The sequence below is a fragment of the Trichomycterus rosablanca genome, chromosome 4, assembly GCF_030014385.1.
Source record: "Trichomycterus rosablanca isolate fTriRos1 chromosome 4, fTriRos1.hap1, whole genome shotgun sequence".
NCBI lineage: Eukaryota > Metazoa > Chordata > Actinopteri > Siluriformes > Trichomycteridae > Trichomycterus > Trichomycterus rosablanca.
Window position 1 is genome coordinate 35992641 of NC_085991.1, and position 22303 is coordinate 36014943.

At 43.6% G+C, this 22303-nt stretch overlaps 1 protein-coding gene across 2 annotated transcripts in view; it reads right to left on the bottom strand.

Moving 5' to 3' along the window:
• adam19a (ADAM metallopeptidase domain 19a) overlaps window positions 1–22303 on the bottom strand; it is a 228234-nt gene that overhangs the window by 36372 nt on the left and 169559 nt on the right. For both annotated transcript variants that reach the window (XM_062994232.1, XM_062994231.1), the window contains exons 10-12: window positions 18087–18171; window positions 8238–8380; window positions 7925–8102 (exon numbers count right to left, since the gene is read on the bottom strand). In XM_062994232.1, the coding sequence (XP_062850302.1) occupies window positions 7925–8102; window positions 8238–8380; window positions 18087–18171 (406 nt within the window). The remainder of the gene's footprint in view (window positions 1–7924; window positions 8103–8237; window positions 8381–18086; window positions 18172–22303) is intronic.

Here is a 22303-nt window from a genome sequence, read left to right on the forward strand (position 1 = left end):
CCGGTTTCATATAAAATATAATTTCACGGACCGGTTTCATATAAGATATAATTTCACTGACTGGTTTCATATAAGATATAATTTCACTGACTGGTTTCATATAAGATATAATTTCACGGACCGGCGGGGGAGGGAGGATTTAATATAGAATGAAAACCCAGGGTGAATCCTGAGGTTTTTACCCTGCAATGAGACGCTGCTCCCTCCTAGTGGTGATAAGAGACAAAAACACCCTAAGCGTGTTGGAAATTTAATTGATCTCTAATTATTTATCCTTTCTGTTTGGCCCGGTAATAAATGACCCACGGACCGGTACCGGTCCGCAGCCCGGTGGTTGGGGACCACTGATCTAATTGGCCTAATTGTCTAATTGGCAGACACTAATTGGCCAACATGTTTGCTAGGCCAGGACGACCGGACTATATGTGGGTGGGGTCTTTATACACTGTGCAAGGACCCTGATTAGCTGAAGAGACGCCTGTGCAGAATGCATGGGCGAGAAGAGGAGGGCTGTGCGTGTCGGAAGAGGCGTGAGCAGCGGCATGCTCTCCTCGGATGCAATCAGGTATCCTCAGCGGCGGAAGACAACAATTGACTGCGCTAAATTGGGAGAAAAAAAAAAAAGAGCATTTGTAGGGCTGGCCACTGATGTTGGTCAAAAAAGCCTTAACTGATGTTCCAGTTCATTCCCAAGCTGGTCAATGGGTTGAAATCAGGTCTCTGTGCAGACCACTGGAGTTTCTTTAAAACAAGCTTTTCTTCATGTCTTTATAAACATTGGTTTGTGCACAGGGATACAGTCATGCTGGAACAGGGATGTGCCTTCCCCAGACTGTCGCAGCAAAATTAAAAGCATATAATTTCTTTGATTAAATTGCTTTATTACACCTGTTAGCACCTGCTGTGGCTGAAACACTAAAATAAAAAAATTAGCAGGGGTGTCCCAACACTAAGGAGAATTAAGCCACCAATTAAGTCAATCTTGATAACAAAATAAAGAGTGGTAATTATTAGGGCTGTCTAATTGCTGTAATTAATTGTTCAAATTTTAATCACGATTTAAAAAATATTCTAGAATAAAATTTGTAATAAATTTTGGGTTATTTTGCTGTGATTGTGACACTAAACATGCGTCACTGTGGTAATTCGCGCTGCTTTAGTACAGCAACATTGTGTTTATACTGCATAGCGATAATACAGTCGTGAGTTTACAAAGTACTCTAGCTGCTGCTGCTAAATATTGTGAAATGTAGGGCATTTTAAATAATATTGTTTTCAAAAAGCATGAGAATTCATCACTAGACAACTACAGTTATTTGATCGAAGTCTTTCAACGCTTCAATATCTTCGGTCAAAGCACGCCTGTCTCTTCAGGCATCTGCACGCATAAATAAACGTTACATTCAACTAGAACGTTAAAAAAAGATCTGAACCAGAATGAACTCAGACAACTTTCTTTGAGAGGAATTTGGATGGAAAGCCCATGGACTGTACACATCGTGGGAACATTACAAACGCTGGTGTTAAATGGATTGTAATGGACTGTAGACCCGTTAACATAGTTAACAATGTTGCATCTGGGAATGGTTCATATTAGTACCCTGTGCCTGTTAAGTTAACAGACTTACCAGTTAAAGTAACTGGCAGAAAGATGAATAACTGTTAATAACTCTGTATAGACATTGGCTGGCTTTCTAAAGATGAATAAAAAATGTTATTGGTAAAAATTTTTTTGCTGACCCCCTGCTCCTGATTGAGGAGAGCGAACTGACACACATCCCCTCCGATACGTGTGGCAGGAGCCGACTGCATTTTTTCACCGGTACCAGCCGAGTTCATATGCGAATCAGCCCCGTGCACGGAGAGCCACACCCTGATCAGCATTATTCCTCTACTCTGTGCAGACACCATCAACCAGCCAGCAGAGGTCGTAATTGCATCAGTCATGAGGTCCCTATCTGGCTCCAACAGCCAAACGTTGTTCATGTAGTCGCCCAGCCCAGCCGGATGGCAGAGCTGAGATTCGATATGATGTATTTGAAATCACAGCTCTGGTGTGCTCGAATTTTTTTTTACCGCTGCGCCATCTGAGCGGCCTTAATATGGTTCTTTTAATTGTGTGACAGCCCTAGTGATTATAATAAATTATTATTATTATTATTTACTCAAAGCCTTGTGGTTAAGGTACAAGCCCCAGGTTGCTTGCCCTTGAGCAAGGCCCTTAACCCTCAATTGCTTAGACAGTTTACTGTCACAGTACTGTAAGTCGCTTTGGATAAAGGCGTCTGCTAAATGCTCACTCACTCACTTTCTTAACCGCTTATCCAATTAGGGTCGCAGGGGGGTGCTGGAGCCTATCTCAGCTTTTCAATGGGCGCAGGGCACACAGTAACACCCTGGACAGCCAGTCCATCACAGGGCAGACACACACACACACATTCACCTATAGGGCAATTCAGTGTCTCCAATTAACCTGACTGCATGTTTTTGGACTGTGGGAGGAAACCGGAGCTCCCAGAGGAAACCCACGCAGACATGGGGAGAACATGCAAACTCCGCACAGAAGGGGCCCGGACCGCCTCGCCTGGGGATCAAACCCAGGACCTTCTTGATGTGAGACGACATTGCTACCCACCGAGCCACCGTGCCGCCCCAATTCATTGTTAAAATGTAATGTTATAGCTGGTAACTCACTCACTCACTCACTCACTCACTTTTTTAACCGTTTATCAAATTAGGGTCGCAGGGGGGTGCTGGAGCCTATCCCAGCTTTTCAATGGGTGCAAGGCACACAGCAACTCCCTGGATGGGGCGCCAGTCCATTGCAGGGCAGACACACACATACACACACCCATTCACCTATAGGGCAATTCAGTGTCTCCAATTCACCTGACTGCATGTTTTTGGAATGTGGGAGGAAACCGGAGTTCCTGAAGGAAACCCACCGAGCCGCCCCTGCTAAATGCTGAAAATGTAAAACCTATTTAATTGAACAGGTAGTACAAAAGTGCTGCATCATTTATGTCTAGTTATGTATTTCCTGTTACATTTACAGAATTAAGCAAATGCTCTTATCCAGAAGTGCTTTCCTCAGTGCTTTTCCTCTTTACTGTAGTATAAGCAGACATTAAAGCATTCTTTTATCGTTTAAGTCAACACTTAACGGTATTAAAATAGTGACCTCAACACTTTTTGTTCATATAACGAACATCTAGCATTCACTAATTAAAGACGGACCATGCGTGAATATAAAACAATGATTACGACGTAAAAGTGTATTCACAGATGTTGTGCTACCTCAAGTGTCACTGCTTTCTTTCTCCTCTCAAACAAATGAGCAGGTGGTACAGTGTGAGACCGAGCTCGGCTAAGAATAATTAGCACACCCACAACAAAACATAGCAGGACCAGCGCCAGCAAATCTGTCTCAGACTGAGTGCAGTCTAGGAGTGGTGTGTGGAAAAGGTTGCTCGAGGGCATTTCTAAAAATGCACACATTCATTTTCCCATGAACCAGCCTATGTGTACGTAATAAATAAATGTCAAAACTTCTTAGAGCACACAGTATGGATAGTGCGATACATATCAATCCTAATAAAAGTGCAGGTGCTAGTGCATAATTAGTCTCTACGCATGTCTACGTACAACAGATGTTAAACCTATCAACCCATTATACGAGCCCTGACAACCTGCCAGTTTCAGGCTTCACAGAAAGGTGACATTTCTCTCTCCCTGCCACACTTTTGTCAATCATTGTTATGCTGCATAGTTTTCGACCAGCCATTGGTGAAAAAATGCAATTTATTCCGACGTTTTTAGTTATTTGAAAAAAGAAAAAGGAAAATTAGGAATTAGTCAGACATAATTATTCTCAAATGAGTCAGCATTTCAATCAGATTCTGTAATTGTATTTCATTATCTTTTTATTTAGACTTTTAGGCTGAATTAGTTTTTATAATAGGCTTTTACAAACTGTTAATCAAATGTGAACACTGTTTTTCTAAATTCCTGGAAACATTTGTGTAACCTTTATTATAAATATAGGAGCGGCTCGGTGGCTCAGTGGGTAGCACTGTCGCCTCACAGCAAGAAGGTCCTGGGTTCGATTCACAGGTGGAGCAGTCCGGGTCCTTTCAGTGTGGAGTTTGCATGTTCTTCCCGTGGGTTTCCTTCCTCCCACAGTTCAAAGTCGTGCAAGTGAGGTGAATTGGAGATACAAAATTGTCCATGACTGGGTTTGACATTAAAAACTTAAACTGATGAATCTTCTGTAGCGAGTAACCACCTGTCCTGAATGTAATCAAAGTATGTAAAACATAATGTTAAAATCCTAATAAATAAATATGATCACTATAGACGTCACTGAAACAGCTATGAATGTTAGACATATCATTTTCAGTCTCTTTCCAGTGACAAAGTGCCGTTCATGTAGCCACAGTCAGTGCCTTACCTGGAAACCTTCTGTGCCTTTTCACCTCAATAAACCCATATCTCTGTTTGTAAAATGCTGTAATTCAAGAAGTCAAGTTTTGCTGCTTTGGCATTGATAGCAGTGCTGTCTGTCAGAGAATTTTCATTACATCACCCAGACCTAGCATTTCCGTTATCATGGTAAAAAATGTAATGTCACAGTGCTGGTAATAACATGTTAGTGGTTCTGTGTAGAACAGCTGTATAAAAAGCTTGTGCCTACTAAATTTCTTTGCCCAGTGATGTATTTCTAAAAAGCAAACCTATATCACTTTGTCAGTGCAGACCTCTGATTGCATTTACTTGATGTCCTTTATGAATTAAATCTATCTGTGTTAGGCTCTGTGGCATCAGGGGAATGTACCATCTCTCCCTGATGCCACAGGCCTTACAGAGCAGAAACGAGCTGTGCCTTTAAGTACCTGGCCAGCTCGTTAGGGCGAAGTGGCTACACCTGTGCCTTCCCTTATTTAAGGGATAGGTGCAGAGCTGTAGCCGTCGCACCTTCTGCTCTTGTTGGCTGTTTCTTTTTTCTTTCTTTGAGTTTGTTTGACACTGCGGTGTCCTTTTATGTTTATTGTTTTTTTTATCTTTAGGTTGTGCCGCCGCAATGTGCCGCCGCCGCCGTGCCGCTGCCGCCGGGCCACCGCTAGTGGGCGCCACCACGCCGCCGCCGCCGCCAAGCTGCCGCCATAGTGCCGCAGCTGTCGTGCCGCCGCCGCCGCCTGGTTGCCGCTCTCAGGTCGCCGTCGGGCCGCTGCCGCCGAGCCGTCGAGCCGCCGCCACCTAGAGACCCCACGGCTGCGCCCAGAGGAACGTGACCCCCTCCCAGCTACCGCTGGTGACAGCGTCACGTTCCGCCCTCTGGAGCGCAGGAGCAAATGGCCACTTCCCAGCCACCCTGGCTGGTGACAGCGCCTTTGCCATTAACTTTTGAAACCCGCAAATCGATCACACCCGGTAGCTGGCATGGCTCTAGCCAGCATTAGTTGCTGGAAAGCGCCATGCCACGCAGCTATTGTCGGTGTTACCCCCCCTTCTTCGGCCAACAGCGCGAGGTGGTCCATCTCGCGAACCCACTCTTTGCTTCAATAGCGCCGGGAGCGAGTCTGCCACTAGCGCCGCTGTGGCAGGCTGTTAAAGCTCCCGGTCGGGAGGCAGGAGTCCTGGGTTCGCGCCTCGCGCTTCCCCTTTTCTTTTGTATGCTTTTTTTTGTTCCTTTTCAGCCCCCGACGTCCGGCTGCCTTCGGGATTCCCCGAAGTGTTTTTTGTTATTGTTATTCCTTTTATTTTATGTATATTATGTTTATGATTTTGTAAATAAAACCTTTTTTAGTTAAACCTCCGCATCCTTGGGTCCTTCCTCCCACATCATAACAGCAAGGTGCGACCATTACTGGACCCAGCGGAGGACCCCGTCCTCTCCCAAAGATTTTTTTGGGGGGGCACTCCCCCAGTGGCTTTTAGCCACTGGTGGGGACGGGACCGCCGGCTGGAGACCTCAGGAGAGGTCTCCTTAAGAAGGGGGTACTGTTAGGCTCTGTGGCATCAGGGGAATGTACCATCTCTCCCTGATGCCACAGGCCTTACAGAGCAGAAACGAGCTGTGCCTTTAAGTACCTGGCCAGCTCGTTAGGGCGAAGTGGCTACACCTGTGCCTTCCCTTATTTAAGGGATAGGTGCAGAGCTGTAGCCGTCGCACCTTCTGCTCTTGTTGGCTGTTTCTTTTTTCTTTCTTTGAGTTTGTTTGACACTGCGGTGTCCTTTTATGTTTATTGTTTTTTTTATCTTTAGGTTGTGCCGCCGCAATGTGCCGCCGCCGCCGTGCCGCTGCCGCCGGGCCACCGCTAGTGGGCGCCACCACGCCGCCGCCGCCGCCAAGCTGCCGCCATAGTGCCGCAGCTGTCGTGCCGCCGCCGCCGCCTGGTTGCCGCTCTCAGGTCGCCGTCGGGCCGCTGCCGCCGAGCCGTCGAGCCGCCGTGCCGCCGCCACCTAGAGACCCCACGGCTGCGCCCAGAGGAACGTGACCCCCTCCCAGCTACCGCTGGTGACAGCGTCACGTTCCGCCCTCTGGAGCGCAGGAGCAAATGGCCACTTCCCAGCCACCCTGGCTGGTGACAGCGCCTTTGCCATTAACTTTTGAAACCCGCAAATCGATCACACCCGGTAGCTGGCATGGCTCTAGCCAGCATTAGTTGCTGGAAAGCGCCATGCCACGCAGCTATTGTCGGTGTTACCCCCCCTTCTTCGGCCAACAGCGCGAGGTGGTCCATCTCGCGAACCCACTCTTTGCTTCAATAGCGCCGGGAGCGAGTCTGCCACTAGCGCCGCTGTGGCAGGCTGTTAAAGCTCCCGGTCGGGAGGCAAGAGTCCTGGGTTCGTGCCTCGCGCTTCCCCTTTTCTTTTGTATGCTTTTTTTTGTTCCTTTTCAGCCCCCGACGTCCGGCTGCCTTCGGGATTCCCCGAAGTGTTTTTTGTTATTGTTATTCCTTTTATTTTATGTATATTATGTTTATGATTTTGTAAATAAAACCTTTTTTAGTTAAACCTCCGCATCCTTGGGTCCTTCCTCCCACATCATAACAATCTGCCATGCTTCCATGTCGATTTTACATAAACAGCCCTCTTTCATAACTATATTAATTAATAACTTATAGTCTATAATATTAATGTATAACTTCTAACTATAGTGTATACACACACACACACACACACACATAAACTGATCAGCCATAACATTAAAACCACCTCCTTGTTTCTACACTTATTTTGTAGTTCTACAATTACTGACTGTTTCTACATACCTTTTTAGCCTGCTTTTACCCAGTTCTTCAATGGTCAGGACCCCCACAGGACCACCACAGAGCAGGTATTATTTAGGTGGTGGATCATTCTCATCATTGCAGCGACACTGACATGGTGGTGGTGTGTTAGTGTGTGTTGTGCTGGTATGAGTGGATCAGACACAGCAGCGCTGCTGGAGTTTTTGAATACCGTGTTCACTCACTGTCCACTCTATTAGTCACTCCTACCTAGTTGGTCCACCTTGTAGATGTAAAGTCAGAGACGATCGCTCATCTATTGCTGCTGTTTGAGTTGATTGACCTTCATCAGTAGTCACAGGACGCTGGATATTTTTTAGGTTGGTGGACTATTTTCAGTCCAGCAGGGACAATGAGGTGCTTAAAAACTTCATCAGCATAGCTGTGTCTGATCCACTCATACCAGCACAACACACACTAACACATCACCACCATGTCAGTGTCACTGCAGTGCTGAGAATGATCCACCACCCAAATAATACCTGCTCTGTAGTGGTTCTGTGGGGGTCCTGACCATTGTAGAACAGCATGAAAGGGGGCTAACAAAACATGCAAAGAAACAGATCTACAGTCAGTAATTGTAGAACTACAGAGTGCTCAGTATGTATGATTAATATGAGTGTAGTACTTACCTCTGGTTCTCCACAGTCACATTCTTCCCCCTCTTCCACAAAGCCATTTCCACACCTCTTCCCCCCAACCAGATCCTTCATATTGGGCATGTTAAATAAGCACATCCCTCCTCCTTTCTGGAAGTAGTTGTCCAGATCTTTCTTGCTGCAGCGACTGAAGACCTTAGGGAAGGGGTGCCTGTCAGGCATGTAAAATAGAAAAGTAAGTTCCAAAAGAGCTGTATGGGTCCAACTGTCATTGTCCACATAGACAGGGTTTTTACCATGTGGAAACAGAAAAGGATGGTCAGAAAATGATTCAACTTGCACTTACCCTGTAGCTGCTGCCATTACACAGCCTCCCTGCTCAGCAGTGGCTTCTACACAGCAGCCGTCATGGTCATGGCTCATGCCGAAGTTATGGCCGATCTCATGGGCCATGGTGGCCGCTGCACCAATAGGCAATTCTGAATGATCCTGGAGGAAATTCAGAATATATGATTAGAAAGGTTCTGCATTAAATCCTCAAAGATTAGGGATCATGAATATACTGGGCTGATAGAATAGTTTGTTTAACATGCAGAGTGCTTGCAAATTAAAATATGCTATAGTTTGCATTAGCAATTTCATAAGCCAATTAAGAAAAAGAAATACAGCTTTTTGAAGGAAAAACGCTGTTTAGTCCTACCTGGCCCTATGTGAAAAAGTAATCGCCCCCTAATAGCTAAAAAGTCAACCAGTTAACCAGATTAAATTGACAGTTGGGTTTAATTTCACTAGCCACACTCAGCCATAATTACTGCCAGACCTGTTGAATCTAAATACTTAAATAGTATCTGTCTAACAATTTTAATCTGGATAGAAAGTCTATAAAGGCAGCACAGGATGCCACATTCTAAAGAGATTCAAATACAGATATGACAGAAAGTCATGGAAAATGTACCTGTGATTAATACATTATTTATTACTGTAGTCAATTATTGTCATAATGTAATTGACTTTTGGAATTATATTCTGTGCACTGATGGGTCAAACCATAATCTTCCTGGAAAACATGTGTCCCATTACTTATGGCATAAAGCTAACACCTCATTCCACCATAAGAACACCAATTCAACAGTCAAACATAGTGGTAGTGTGATGGTCTGTGTTTGCTTTGCATCTGCACGACCTAGACGACAGGAATTCAGCTCTCTATCGGAAAATCTTAGTAATCTTTGTGACCTAAAGCTCAAGTACTGTTAGGTTATGTAGCTGGACATTTAACCGATGCACTCAAGCAAGTCCACCTCAGAATGGCTCAAGAATTAGAAAATCAGGGTTTTGGTGTGGCTGAATTGGAGACCTCACTTGAACCCTAAGGTGATGCTGTGGCAGAACCTCAAACTAGCAGTTTTGACTTAAAACAATTGTGCAAAAAAAATGAGTAATGCAAAAGACTAATCACAAGTTATCACAAACGTTTTATTGCAGTTGTTACTGCTAAGGGTGACACAACCAGTTATTCGGTTTGTGGTGAAGAAGGGGGGCAGGGTCAAGTACTTTTTCACAAGGCTGATATAGGTTTTAAATAAATCTTCATCTTTAATAAACTGAATGATTATTTATAAGATAAATTTTATGTTTACATACTGAAACACTTAAATGTGAGCGCAAAAATAGAAAAAAATATGGGAAGGTCAAATACTTTTTATCAGCGTTGTCGCTGATGCAGATCTAGCTATCAAATCATTTAATTTCAGCTACATTGTAAACAATGTGGGCGGCACGGTGGCTCGGTGGGTAGAACTGTCGCCTCACAGCAAGAAGGTCCTGGGTTCGATCCCCAGGTGGGGCGGTCCGGGTCCTTTTTTGTGTGGAGTTTGCATGTTCTCCCCGTGTCTGCGTGGGTTTCCTCCGGGAGCTCCGGTTTCTTTCCACAGTCCAAAAACATGCAGTCAGGTTAATTGGAGACACTGAATTGCCCTATAGGTGAATGGGTGTGTGTGTGTGTGTCTGCCCTGCGATGGACTGGCGCCCCGTCCAGGGTGTTACTGTGTGCCCTGCGCCCATTGAAAAAGCTGGGATAGGCTCCAGCACCCAACCCAGTGAGTGAGTGTAGACAATGTAGGTTTTATCTGTTGAATAGAACTAGTGGTAGAACTGTAATGTTAAGTGTGTAACTGTATTCACAGAGGATGTAATATGTAGTGTGCAGCGTTACTGAAATGTTGGGTGCTATTTTAAGTGAAGTGGCTTTACCGAAACTTTAGTCTGATTATTCCTGTATTAGTCATACATTTATAGTTTGTTTGTTTGACATGAAACCACCACATTAAATAATTTTTGTTCCAGTTGACACCTTTATTTTTAGTAGTGTAAAACAACAAAGATCCCAGTATCCCACTAGAGGCACTCAAAGTTCAGTATGTGGCCTGGCATACATGCGAATCAATTTTTTAATCAGTCAGACCAAGACTATTTGGCCATTAGACATTTGTACATCAATCATAAGCCATTAGAAGCCTTTGGGAATCAGCAATCGGTAGGGTATGAGCAGCCCCATGGAGTATCCTGTCAATGGTTATTAGGTTTGGGCAGATTACAACATATCCTTGTGCTAGTAAAGCCTATTAGAATGAAATGGGCTGTTTAGAATTCTGGGGACATCATGTGCACTGCGTCCCTTGGTCTGGCCTCATTCCATTATCTTCAGTGGTCATCTTTGCATCCCGAATGAAAATGTGAAATAAATTATAGAGTCTAAATGACAAAAATGCCCATCAAGGAAAAATGTTGGTTTAATTTATATTTCATATAGTGTGTTCAGAATGATGCAAGTGCTAGTTTTCATAGTGTGGAATACAGAAACATATTGTCAGGAAAAATAATCATTACAATTCCAGGTCAGCACTATTATGCCAGACAACAAAACAATGTATCTATACATCGACAACATTGAAACCACCTCCTTGTTTATACACACAATGACGGCAATTTATCGGCTTCACTGACTGTATAGAATCCCTTTGTAGTTCTACAATTACTGACTGTAGTCCATCTGTTTCTCTGCATGCATTGTTAGCCCCCTTTCATGCTGTTCTTCAATGGTCAGGACTCTCCCAGGACCCCCACAGAGTAGGTATTATTTAGGTGGTGGATCATTCTCAGCACTGCAGTGACACTGACATGGTGGTGGTGTGTTAGTGTGTGTTGTGCTGGTATGAGTGGATAAGACACAGCAGCGCTGCTGGAGTTTTTAAACACCTCACTGTCACTGCTGGACCGAGAATAGTCCACCAACCACAAATAACAGCACCCCGTGGGCAGCGTCCTGTGACCACTGATGAAGGTCTAGAAGATGACCAACTCAAACAGCAACAATAGATGATCGATCGTCTCTGACTTTACATCTACAAGGTGGACCAACTAGGTAGGGGTGTCTAATAGAGTGGACAGTGAGTGGACACGGTATTAAAAAACTCCAACAGCACTGCTGTGTCTGATCCACTCATACCAGCACAACACACACTAACACACCACCACCATGTCATTGTCACTGCAGTGCTGAGAATGATCCACCACTTAAATAATACCTGCTCTGTGGTGGTCCTGTTGGGGTCCTGACCATTGAAGAACAGGGTGAGAGCAGGTTAAAAAAGTATGTAGAGAAATTGAAGTTCTACAATTACTGACTGTAGTCCATCTAAGTGCTTCTATATGGTAAGTGGAGCTGATAAAATGGACAGTGAGTGTAGAAACAAGGAGGTGGTTTTAATGTTATGGCTAATCGGTGTATGCGCAAACTCAACGATTTGCACTTACTTATTTAAATGACATAAAAATATGACTTACGAGTACGGAACTGGTGAGTATTTTGTCCATGCTGATACATTTTGCAGCATCACTGATTCCTACCCAGAAAGCATCTTTGAACTGACTGAGACATTCACTTGAATAATTTGCTGCTTCAGAATTGCCAATACATTTTTAATAGGGTTTAGGGTCAGGTGGTAGATGGGGTCGTTTGAGGAAGCTGGCTACTCTATAATCTGGAAGCATAAGAGATCGTTGTCTTGCATGAACATGAGTGTTTTTTCTTTCTTGCATCACAACCCTTCCAACATGGCAAGAACTGTTGCTCTAAAATGTGCAATACACCTTTGGGTTTAACTTTACTCCATTTTGCACATGAAAGGGGCTAATAAGATCATAAATGATGCCGGGCCAGGCAATAACTCGTACATCAGTGCTACAACTTAAGGATAGTTTCAGCTTAGTGGTTAGGGGGCTGGACTAGTGATTAGACGGTCGCTGGATTAGGCCCTACCACTGGCATGTTGACACTGTTGGGCCTGTGAGCAAGGCCTTTAACCCTCAATTGCTTGCATTGTATTTGTCACAATTGTAAGTTGCCTTTTAGAAGTGTCTGCTAAATCCTGTAAATCACATTGGAGCAGAATGCCTATTCATGACCCAGACACTAGGCCATTCATCTAGTTCATCTAATGTTGCATAGCACTCATTCATCAGCACCCCAGAGAAGTTAGTCTTTATGTATTTTTATTATTATTTTTGCATTTTTTCCCAATTTTCCTCCTAATCTAGTCGTATCCAATTACCTGATTGCATTACGCTTACACCCTACTGATACTGATCCCCACTCCTGATTGAGGAGAGCGAGACTAAAACACCCCCTCCGACTCCTGTGCAGTAGCCGACTGCATCTTTTCACCTGCACAAGGCGAGTTAACGGGTGTGTTCGAAAACCTAGTGAGCTGCCTTGCTGTCCCACTGTCTACATAGGCAGCTGCCTCAGTAGAGAGGATTCTAATAAGTCAGTGACTTATAAGTCAGGTTATTCGAACACGCTACTTAGCGATTCCATCGGGTTTCGCATTTAGCATCTTGCCATTAAAACCAATGGATTGAGGTAGCACAGCATGCTAACATGTCAATATAGCATCTACCTTCATGTACCGATAATGGTCACATTTCCTGACAAGCCCGAACTTGCAAATAAAAACACTTTTTTTTATACAAGTTAAAAATCAGTAATATTTTATTTACGTTTGAAAATAACAACATTTGTTTGTCCGCAGCATCAGCCATGTTTATTTTTCTGTGAGAGAAGAGCACCTGACCCACAATGAATTCTGGGATTACCTTGATCACTAAGGGAGCGTCGGATGCTCACTCGTTCTTGAGCCAAAATAACATTGAAATATTAAGATGCCTCAGTAGTGAGGATATTAAGGCATCTAGGATTTCGAACAGCCTCCTTTTTGGGAGCGCGCACAGAATGACGTAAAATGCTGCCTATGTAGACAGCTCCCTAGCTTTTCGAACACACCCAATGTGTGGGTCGGGGCGGCACGGTGGCTAAGTGGGTAGCACTGTCGCCTCACAGCAAGAAGGTCCTGGGTTCAATCCCCAGGTGGGGCGGTCCAGGTCCCGTGTGAAGTTCACATGTTCTCCCCGTGTGCTCTGGTTTCCTCCCACAGTCCAAAGACATGCAAGTAAGGTGAATTGGAGACACTAAATTGTCCAAGACTGTGTTCGATATAACCTTGTGAACTGATGAATCTTGTGTAATGAGTAACTACCGTTCCTGTCATGAATGTAACCAAAGTGTAAAACATGACGTTAAAATCCTAATAAACAGACATATGTGGGTTGGCTTTGTGTACGGAGAGCCACACCCTGTCCACATTATCCCTCGACTCTGTGCAGGCACCACCAACCAGCCAGCAGGGGTCGTAATTGCATCAGTTATGAGGTCCCCACCCTGTACGAACATCAGCCAATTGTTGGATGGCAGAGCTGAGTTTTGAACCGACGAGTTCGATATGTCAGCTCTGGTGTGCTAGTGTGTTTTACCGCTGTGCCACCTGAGTGGCCCTCTATGTATTTTTTGCCCATTTTATCCTTATTTCTCTGTATATTTTCTTGCTTGTTGACACAGGTGCTTTTCCAGCTTGTCTGTTGATTCTTCTAAGATACCTCGCTTTAGGTTTTTAAAACTTGCTTTCAACACTTGTTTCCAACCACCTTCACTGTTCTGGAGAAACTTCCTTAATGTACGATGATTATTTTAAATAAACTTGGACATTTCCAGCGTTGCGGTGTTTTCAGATATAACTTTTGCCTATTTTAAAGCTTTGCTTAATAATTGTAAACACCAGCAACTACTGTGTGCAAGCAAAAATGTCTTGGTATGCTAAAACAGCAAAAGGGAAGTTATGGAACCTATCAGACAGTAATTAGAGAGCAATTAGGGATTAATTTAGTGCAGCTGTGCTAGTAAATAAAAAACATATTAACACAGTCGGAAAAGACATGATTCTGAACACTGTATATTTCACTATGTAATACATTTGTAATTACATTCTAGATTGTTTATATTTGTGCAGAACCTTCCACTCATGTTTTTGGAGTTTATATAATGTCTTTGTCTAGCTCCACAAAATATACAAACTAAAGTAATGTAATATCTGGAAAACTGAAACATGCCTTTCCTTCATTATGTCTAAAGCTTGTATTACTTCTGCTTCTTTATGGGGATGCAAAATAACAATATACAACGATCAGCCATAACATTAAAACCACCTCTATTTTATCAGCTCCACTTACCATATAGAAGCACTTTAAAGTTCTACAATTACTGACTGTAGTCCATCTATTTCTCTACATATCTTTTAGCTTGCTTTCACTCTGTTCTTCAAATGGTCAGCACCCCCACAGAGCAAGTATTATTTAGGTGGTGGATCATTCTCAGCACTGCAGTGACACTGACATGGTGGTGGTGTGTTAGTGTGTGTTGTGGATCAGACACAGCAATGCTGCTGGAGTTTTAAATACCGTGTCCACTCACTGTCCACTCTATTAGACACTCCACCTTATAAATGTAAAGTCTGAGACGATCGCTCATCTATTGCTGCTGTTTGAGTTGGTTTGAGTGGATCTTCTAGACCTTCGTCAGTGGCCACAGGATGCTGCCCACAGGCACTGTTGGCTGGATATTTTTGGTTGGTGGACTATTCTTAGTCCAGCAGTGACAGTGAGGTGTTTAAAAACTTCATCAGCGCTGCTGTGTCTGATCCACTCATACCAGCACAACACACACTAACACACCACCACCATGTCAGTGTCACTGCAGTGATGAGAATCATCCACCACCTAAATAATACCTGCTCTGTGGTGGTCCTGTGAGAGTCCTGACCATTGAAGAACAGTATGAAAGAGGGCTAACGAAGCATGCAGAGAAACAGATGGACTACAGTCAGTAATTGTAGAACTACAAAGTGCTCCTATATGGTAAGTGGAGCTGATAAAATGGACAGTGAGTGTAGAAACAAGGAGGTGGTTTTAATGTTATGGCTGATCAGTGTATATGCTTATAGCAAATTATTATTCCTTTGTGTATTTATTAAAATTTAGTTGCTTTGGTTTAAGTAAAATATTGGCAGTGCTGGAATTATTTAGGATTTGCTTCACTTTAAAAGGAAGCATTGTTGGTATTAAAGCAGCCCAAGACGAATGTCTTTAGCTCTATGTGAGAATCTCTCTCACTGGCTCCACTGTGGGTGGATACAATCTGATAACTCAGTGATGAGCATGTAGCATCGATTTTATGGACAAGAGCGGCAAAAGCACCATCCAGTTTCGCTTTAGAAGAACACACATACAATGTAGCGTGCAGTGCCACTATCCATCCCCTCATGAAGCCTGCATGCCTCTATAGGCCGTTGAAAATGATATTATGGTATCATAATGTATCTAGCGCAACGGTAGAAAACTGAGCACATTAAGCATGTACTGCATGAGCACTGGTATTAAGAAACCTAATTCCACATTTTAATCTTGCTCATGACAATTTATATTACATACACTGTGTTGGGTTCCACAGATACCACTTTAGAATACTGATACAAATCATTAGTGAAAACAGTAATGATGCACTGCTCTACTAATACCTGGATAAGCATTTTCTTCAGCCTCTTATATTATCACTTACATACAAAGTTAAAATGAAATAAAAAAAGTATAGCTCATGATAATACAGTATTCTGGGGTGGGGACGACACAGTTCTCCTTCAATCAGTCCATCAATCCCTGTTAAAGCACCAGAGGGAAATAAGAATGTCCGATTTGTCACATATGGCTTTAGGAGACATTTGCCCCATATACGTTTAGGCTCCTGGGGGCATGGCTAAAGTCGTGCAAAGCTAAAACAAAGCCCTTCATCAATAAAAGGCAAAGAAGGGACAGGCAGAGGTTTGCCAAGCACCATAAGGATTGGACCATAAAAGAGTCAAATTCTCAGCTTGGACTAACACCTGGTTTTCTGATTGTTCGAGACCTTGAGAGGCTACAAACTACAGGTGTCACGTTGTGAAATTTTGAATGAGAATTTGATGAGAATTCGTGCTGATCTAAGGGGGTTTTAGCAAAGACGAAGCCTTGCTTACCTCTGCTCAATGTTCCCAGATTTTAACGACTGTCTTTTTAGGGCTGTGCTTAGTTGGAGGTACGAGGGATCTTCAAAAAGTTTCAGCACTTTCATATTTTGGTTGGAAACGGTGAGGGCGGGAGGAGTAGTAATTGATCTTGTCTGAGAGACTGAGAGAGAGTTTATAGTCCAGATTTAGCGCCATCTGATTTCCACCTGGACCGCTCAAAGAAGCTTTAAGGGGAAGATGATTTTCATGTGATGACGTGAAAGCAGCGGTGCATCAGTGGCTACACGCGCAACCAAAACAATTTTTGGTGATGGCATAAAGTTGGTACTACGCTGGGAAAAATGCATCAAAAGGTGATTATTCGAATCAAATTACATCCCTTTTGTACATAGAGTTTAAAAAAGTTCGGAGGCGGCACGGTGGCTAAGTGGGTGGCACTGTCGCCTCACAGCAAGAAGGTCCTGGGTTCGATCCGGGACCTTTCTGTGTGGAGTTTGCATGTTCTCCCCGTGCCTGTGTGGGTTTCCTCCGGGTGCTCCGGTTTCCTCCCACAGTCCAAAGACGTGCAAGTGAGGTGACTTGGAGATACAAAATTGTCCGTGACTGTGTTCGATATAAACTTGTGAACTGATTAACCTTGAATGTAACCAAAGTGTCAAACACATGACGTTAAAAAGCCTAATAAACAAACAAACAAAGTACGGAAACTATTTGAAGAACTCTCATGCTCAACACTGTAAGCTGGCGGGGCAGTGACATCAAAAATCTATTAGAAATATGTGATCTGTTTTGCGGTCTGATAATCAGTTCATCCCTAACCTTTCAGTTAAACTAGTGAGTGAAAAACGACAGGCGACAGTTAGATTTGCTTTGACATGTGCAACACCAAGCTGCAGTTAAAGCAGCAAGCAACATACACAGCTTCATTAAGAGTTCCACACAAATTAAGTCTCATTAAAAATTGGGCAACAAACCCAGTGATTGGCTCCAGCAGATCCAATAAAACAATCTTAAGGCGTAAGTGTCTGACATTACATTTTGAGCATTTAGCAGATGCTTTTATTCAAAGCGACTTACAGTACTGTGACAGTATATATTGCCTTGCTCAAGGGTCCAATAGTGGCTGGCAACCTGGCAGTGGTGGGGCTTAAACCAGTGACCTTTACAAGTCCAGTACCTTAACCACTAGGCTACAACATTTAAGCTCTTGTCTCTTATTTATTTCATGTTCTGCACTGTTTTGGAGTGCATAAAACAAAAAAAGCGTATGACTACTGTCATATCGTTTTGGCCACAAGCCATTCCTGGTCCCTGCCTGCACTTATTGAAAACAGCAGTGGGTCCCGATACAGCAAACACAGACAAAGCATAATAAGTATATGCACTGTCATCTGCTACACTGAGCACTGTTTCAATAAGTGTAACATATTGAAACACTGAAGACTGAGAAGCAACTAAAAGCAATGTGCTTTAATTTAGAGATTTGCTGACCACGGGTCTTCATTAATATTAATCTGTTTACTTTGAGTGAAAATGTCAGATCCATCAATTGCATTAGTATTCATCACAGCTCTTATCCGCCACTGAGCAAGCTAAAAGAGCCTATTAGAGCCTAATCAGCTGTGTGAGAGATATTGATCTATTAATCAGAACCACTTGTACATCAGAACCACAAGCACGCCGACGCACACGCACCCAATTGGAATTGCACTACAGGACAAGCCAAAAAGATGTCCACTTACCACATTGATGCCACCGGAATTTTCATTACTGCACATTCCTTCAAGAGGTGCCATGCCAATAGTGGTGCCCTTAAATATCACTCCACTGGAGGGGAAGAACAGAATACACATCAATACACATTACAAGTGAGAGATAGAAACAGTTTAGGAATTATACATGCAAATAAAGAAAAATGAATATAAAAATATATATAAGCGGCAATAGAATTATTATTGCTCCTCTTTTATTATTTCTTTTTTATTCTCACAATTTAGTGTAGTCAATTTGACTTTCACTGCTGGGGGATCCCTGATTGCAGTCGAGGTGGGTATATTGTGGCTCACGGCTCCCCCGACCTGTGCGCAGCCCTTAGCGAAACCCCTTTTTACCTATGTACTCTGCACAAGAGCTTCTCTATCTGCAGAACCGTGTCTGCTGCAGGCACTGCCAATTATGCCCAGCCGACCAGTGGCAATGCCGAGTTTCGAACCGAGGAGTTCAGAATCTCGGCGCTGGTGTGCTAGTGGAATATCCCGCTGAGCCACCTGGGCTATTTGGGATCAATTTTAACTATAGCTGCAGATGTCAGCTATTTAACACTAGCTTGACTGAAAATCTGAGACTCTGAGGACAAACCCCTCCTTCTACACAACCATTAGAGCGCTATCAGTCCTCTTTTGTCATGCAAATGCTGGCAGATAACACACTATTCAACCCACCCCCAACTAACTATGATTCTCTTGCTAGCCTTCATGGTCAAACAAAGGTTTGTGCTACAGTTTTCAAATAGTTTCTTATATAGTAGTTTTCAAATATTATTCATATATACAGTGTATCACAAAAGTGAGTACACCCCTCACATTTCTGCAGATATTTAAGTATATCTTTTCATGGGACAACACTGACAAAATGACACTTTGACACAATGAAAAGTAGTCTGTGTGCAGCTTATATAACAGTGTACATTTATTCTTCCCTCAAAATAACTCAATATACAGCCATTAATGTCTAAACCATCGGCAACAAAAGTGAGTACACCCCTAAGAGACTACACCCCTAAATGTCCAAATTGAGCACTGCTTGTCATTTTCCCTCCAAAATGTCATGTGATTTGTTAGTGTTACTAGGTCTCAGGTGTGCATAGGGAGCAGGTGTGTTCAATTTAGTAGTACAGCTCTCACACTCTCTCATACTGGTCACTGAAAGTTCCAACATGGCACCTCATGGCAAAGAACTCTCTGAGGATCTTAAACGACGAATTGTTGCGCTACATGAAGATGGCCAAGGCTACAAGAAGATTGCCAACACCCTGAAACTGAGCTGCAGCACAGTGGCCAAGATCATCCAGCGTTTTAAAAGAGCAGGGTCCACTCAGAACAGACCTCGCGTTGGTCGTCCAAAGAAGCTGAGTGCACGTGCTCAGCGTCACATCCAACTGCTGTCTTTGAAAGATAGGCGCAGGAGTGCTGTCAGCATTGCTGCAGAGATTGAAAAGGTGGGGGGTCAGCCTGTCAGTGCTCAGACCATACGCCGCACACTACATCAAATTGGTCTGCATGGCTGTCACCCCAGAAGGAAGCCTCTTCTGAAGTCTCTACACAAGAAAGCCCGCAAACAGTTTGCTGAAGACATGTCAACAAAGGACATGGATTACTGGAACCATGTCCTATGGTCTGATGAGACCAAGATTAATTTGTTTGGTTCAGATGGTCTCAAGCATGTGTGGCGGCAATCAGGTGAGGAGTACAAAGATAAGTGTGTCATGCCTACAGTCAAGCATGGTGGTGGGAATGCCATGGTCTGGGGCTGCATGGGTGCAGCAGGTGTTGGGGAGTTACATTTCATTGAGGGACACATGAACTCCAATATGTACTGTGAAATACTGAACCAGAGCATGATCCCCTCCCTCCGGAAACTAGGTCGCAGGGCAGTGTTCCAGCATGATAATGACCCCAAACACACCTCTAAGACGACCACTGCTTTATTGAAGAGGCTGAGGGTAAAGGTGATGGACTGGCCAAGCATGTCTCCAGACCTAAACCCAATAGAACATCTTTGGGGCATCCTCAAGCGGAAGGTGGAGGAGTGCAAAGTCTCGAATATCCGCCAGCTCCGTGATGTCGTCATGGAGGAGTGGAAAAGCATTCCAGTGGCAACCTGTGAAGCTCTGGTAAACTCCATGCCCAGGAGAGTTAAGGCAGTTCTGGGAAATAATGGTGGCCACACAAAATATTGACACTTCAGGAACTTTCACTAAGGGGTGTACTCACTTTTGTTGCCGGTGGTTTAGACATTAATGGCTGTATATTGAGTTATTTTGAGGGAAGAATAAATCTACACTGTTATATAAGCTGCACACAGACTACTTTTCATTGTGTCAAAGTGTCATTTTGTCAGTGTTGTCCCATGAAAAGATATACTTAAATATCTGCAGAAATGTGAGGGGTGTACTCACTTTTGTGATACACTGTATGTATATATGTATACACATACACACACACACACACATATATATATATAATATATAATATAATGGGTACTAAATGGCTCACAACAGGGGAGCGGGGGATCGAGAGGCTAGAGTCCCTTGCGCAAAAAAGCGTAACTGTAGTCATTCTAGTGTTAAAGGTGCATGGAACAGCTGAAATGTCACCATATGCTAACCGGAGATTGTCTGGATGGTCTAACGTAATCCAAGAAAGATCAGAAAACACAACGTAAATTCTAAGCTGCTGGACACTGTCCACAGTCAAGCTAGCTTTACATGACCATAAGCTTAGAGGCTGTAGTGCAACAATTAAGTCAGATAACATTCCTCTCAGAATAAGTAGACAGTTTTGTTTGTTTAAGACTATGGTGAGAGACAACTGTTCCATGTACTTTTTTCGTTAGATTAGTCAACAAGCCGAATAGCCCTGCCTGATCACCCAGACACACTTTCTCTTTGTATTACTGATTGACCAGGCTATAACCTTTGGGCTGTGAGCAAGGCCTTTAACTGTCAACTGTTTATTTTAATTTGGAATTAAAAACTGACAGGTGAAGTGAACAAAACTGATTATCTCTTTATCACGGCACCTGTTAGTGGGTTGGATATATTAGGCAGCAAGTGAACATTTTAGAAGCAGGAAAAATGGGCAAGCGTGAGGATTTGAGCGAGTTGAACAAAGGCCAAATTGTGATGGCTACATGACTGGGTCAGAGCATCTCCAAAACTGCAGCTCTTGTGGGGTGTTCCCAGTCTGCAGTGGTCAGTCAGTATCTATCAAAAGTGGTCCAAGGAAGGAATAGTGGTAAACCAGCGACAGGGTCATGGGCGGCTAAGGCTCATTGATGCATGTTGGGAGCAAAGGCTGGCATGTGTGGTCCGATCCAACAGACGAGCTACTGTAGCTCAAATTGCTGAAGAAGTTAGTGCTGGATCTGATAGAAAGAATGCACAGTGCATCACAGTTTGTTGCATATGGGGCTGCATAGCCGCAGACCAGTCAGTTAGGAAGGTGGTCATAATGTTATGCATCATCTGTGTATATATTTATTGGCAAATACACAGTCACATTATTATGACCACCAGCTAATATCCAGATTAATCGGCATGTGCAGCACGAACAGCAGCTAGACGGGCTGGGAGTGACTCAATAAAATCCCGGTAGGTTGTCACAGGTATTTGAAGCCATGCTGACTGCAGTGCATCCCACAGCTGCAGGAAGGGAGCAAACACGATGATCGAGGTGGTCCCACAGATGCTCAATTGAGTTCAAGTCTGGGAAGTTAGGGGGCCAGGGTAGTTCTTGGAAAACTTGAGCTGCGTCCGGAATCGCATACTTACAGAGTACGTACTAGATTGGAGGAAGTATGCACTACTCGGCCGGTAAAAAAGTACATACTTTCAGTACAGAAGTATGCAGTATGCACACAACACCGCTACGTACTACATGTGCCATCTTGCCAACGTCAAGTGATGACGTAAGGACGTGATGACATAATATCACCATAGTTACAGACTCATTACAAACCCCACTCGCCAAAATTTTGGATATTTATCGTGTTTTTGTTATTTATTCGTCTTTAAAATGTTTTATTTTATTTATCTTACTTACACTTGTGAACAGAGGACTCCGTTTTCCGCTATCTTTCTCGTTTCTTATTCCGCTTTGAACGCCTACACAGCTCCAGTTGCATTATGGGATACATTAGCGGACAGCAAGTGTGCATCGCTTGCATACTCAAACATGGC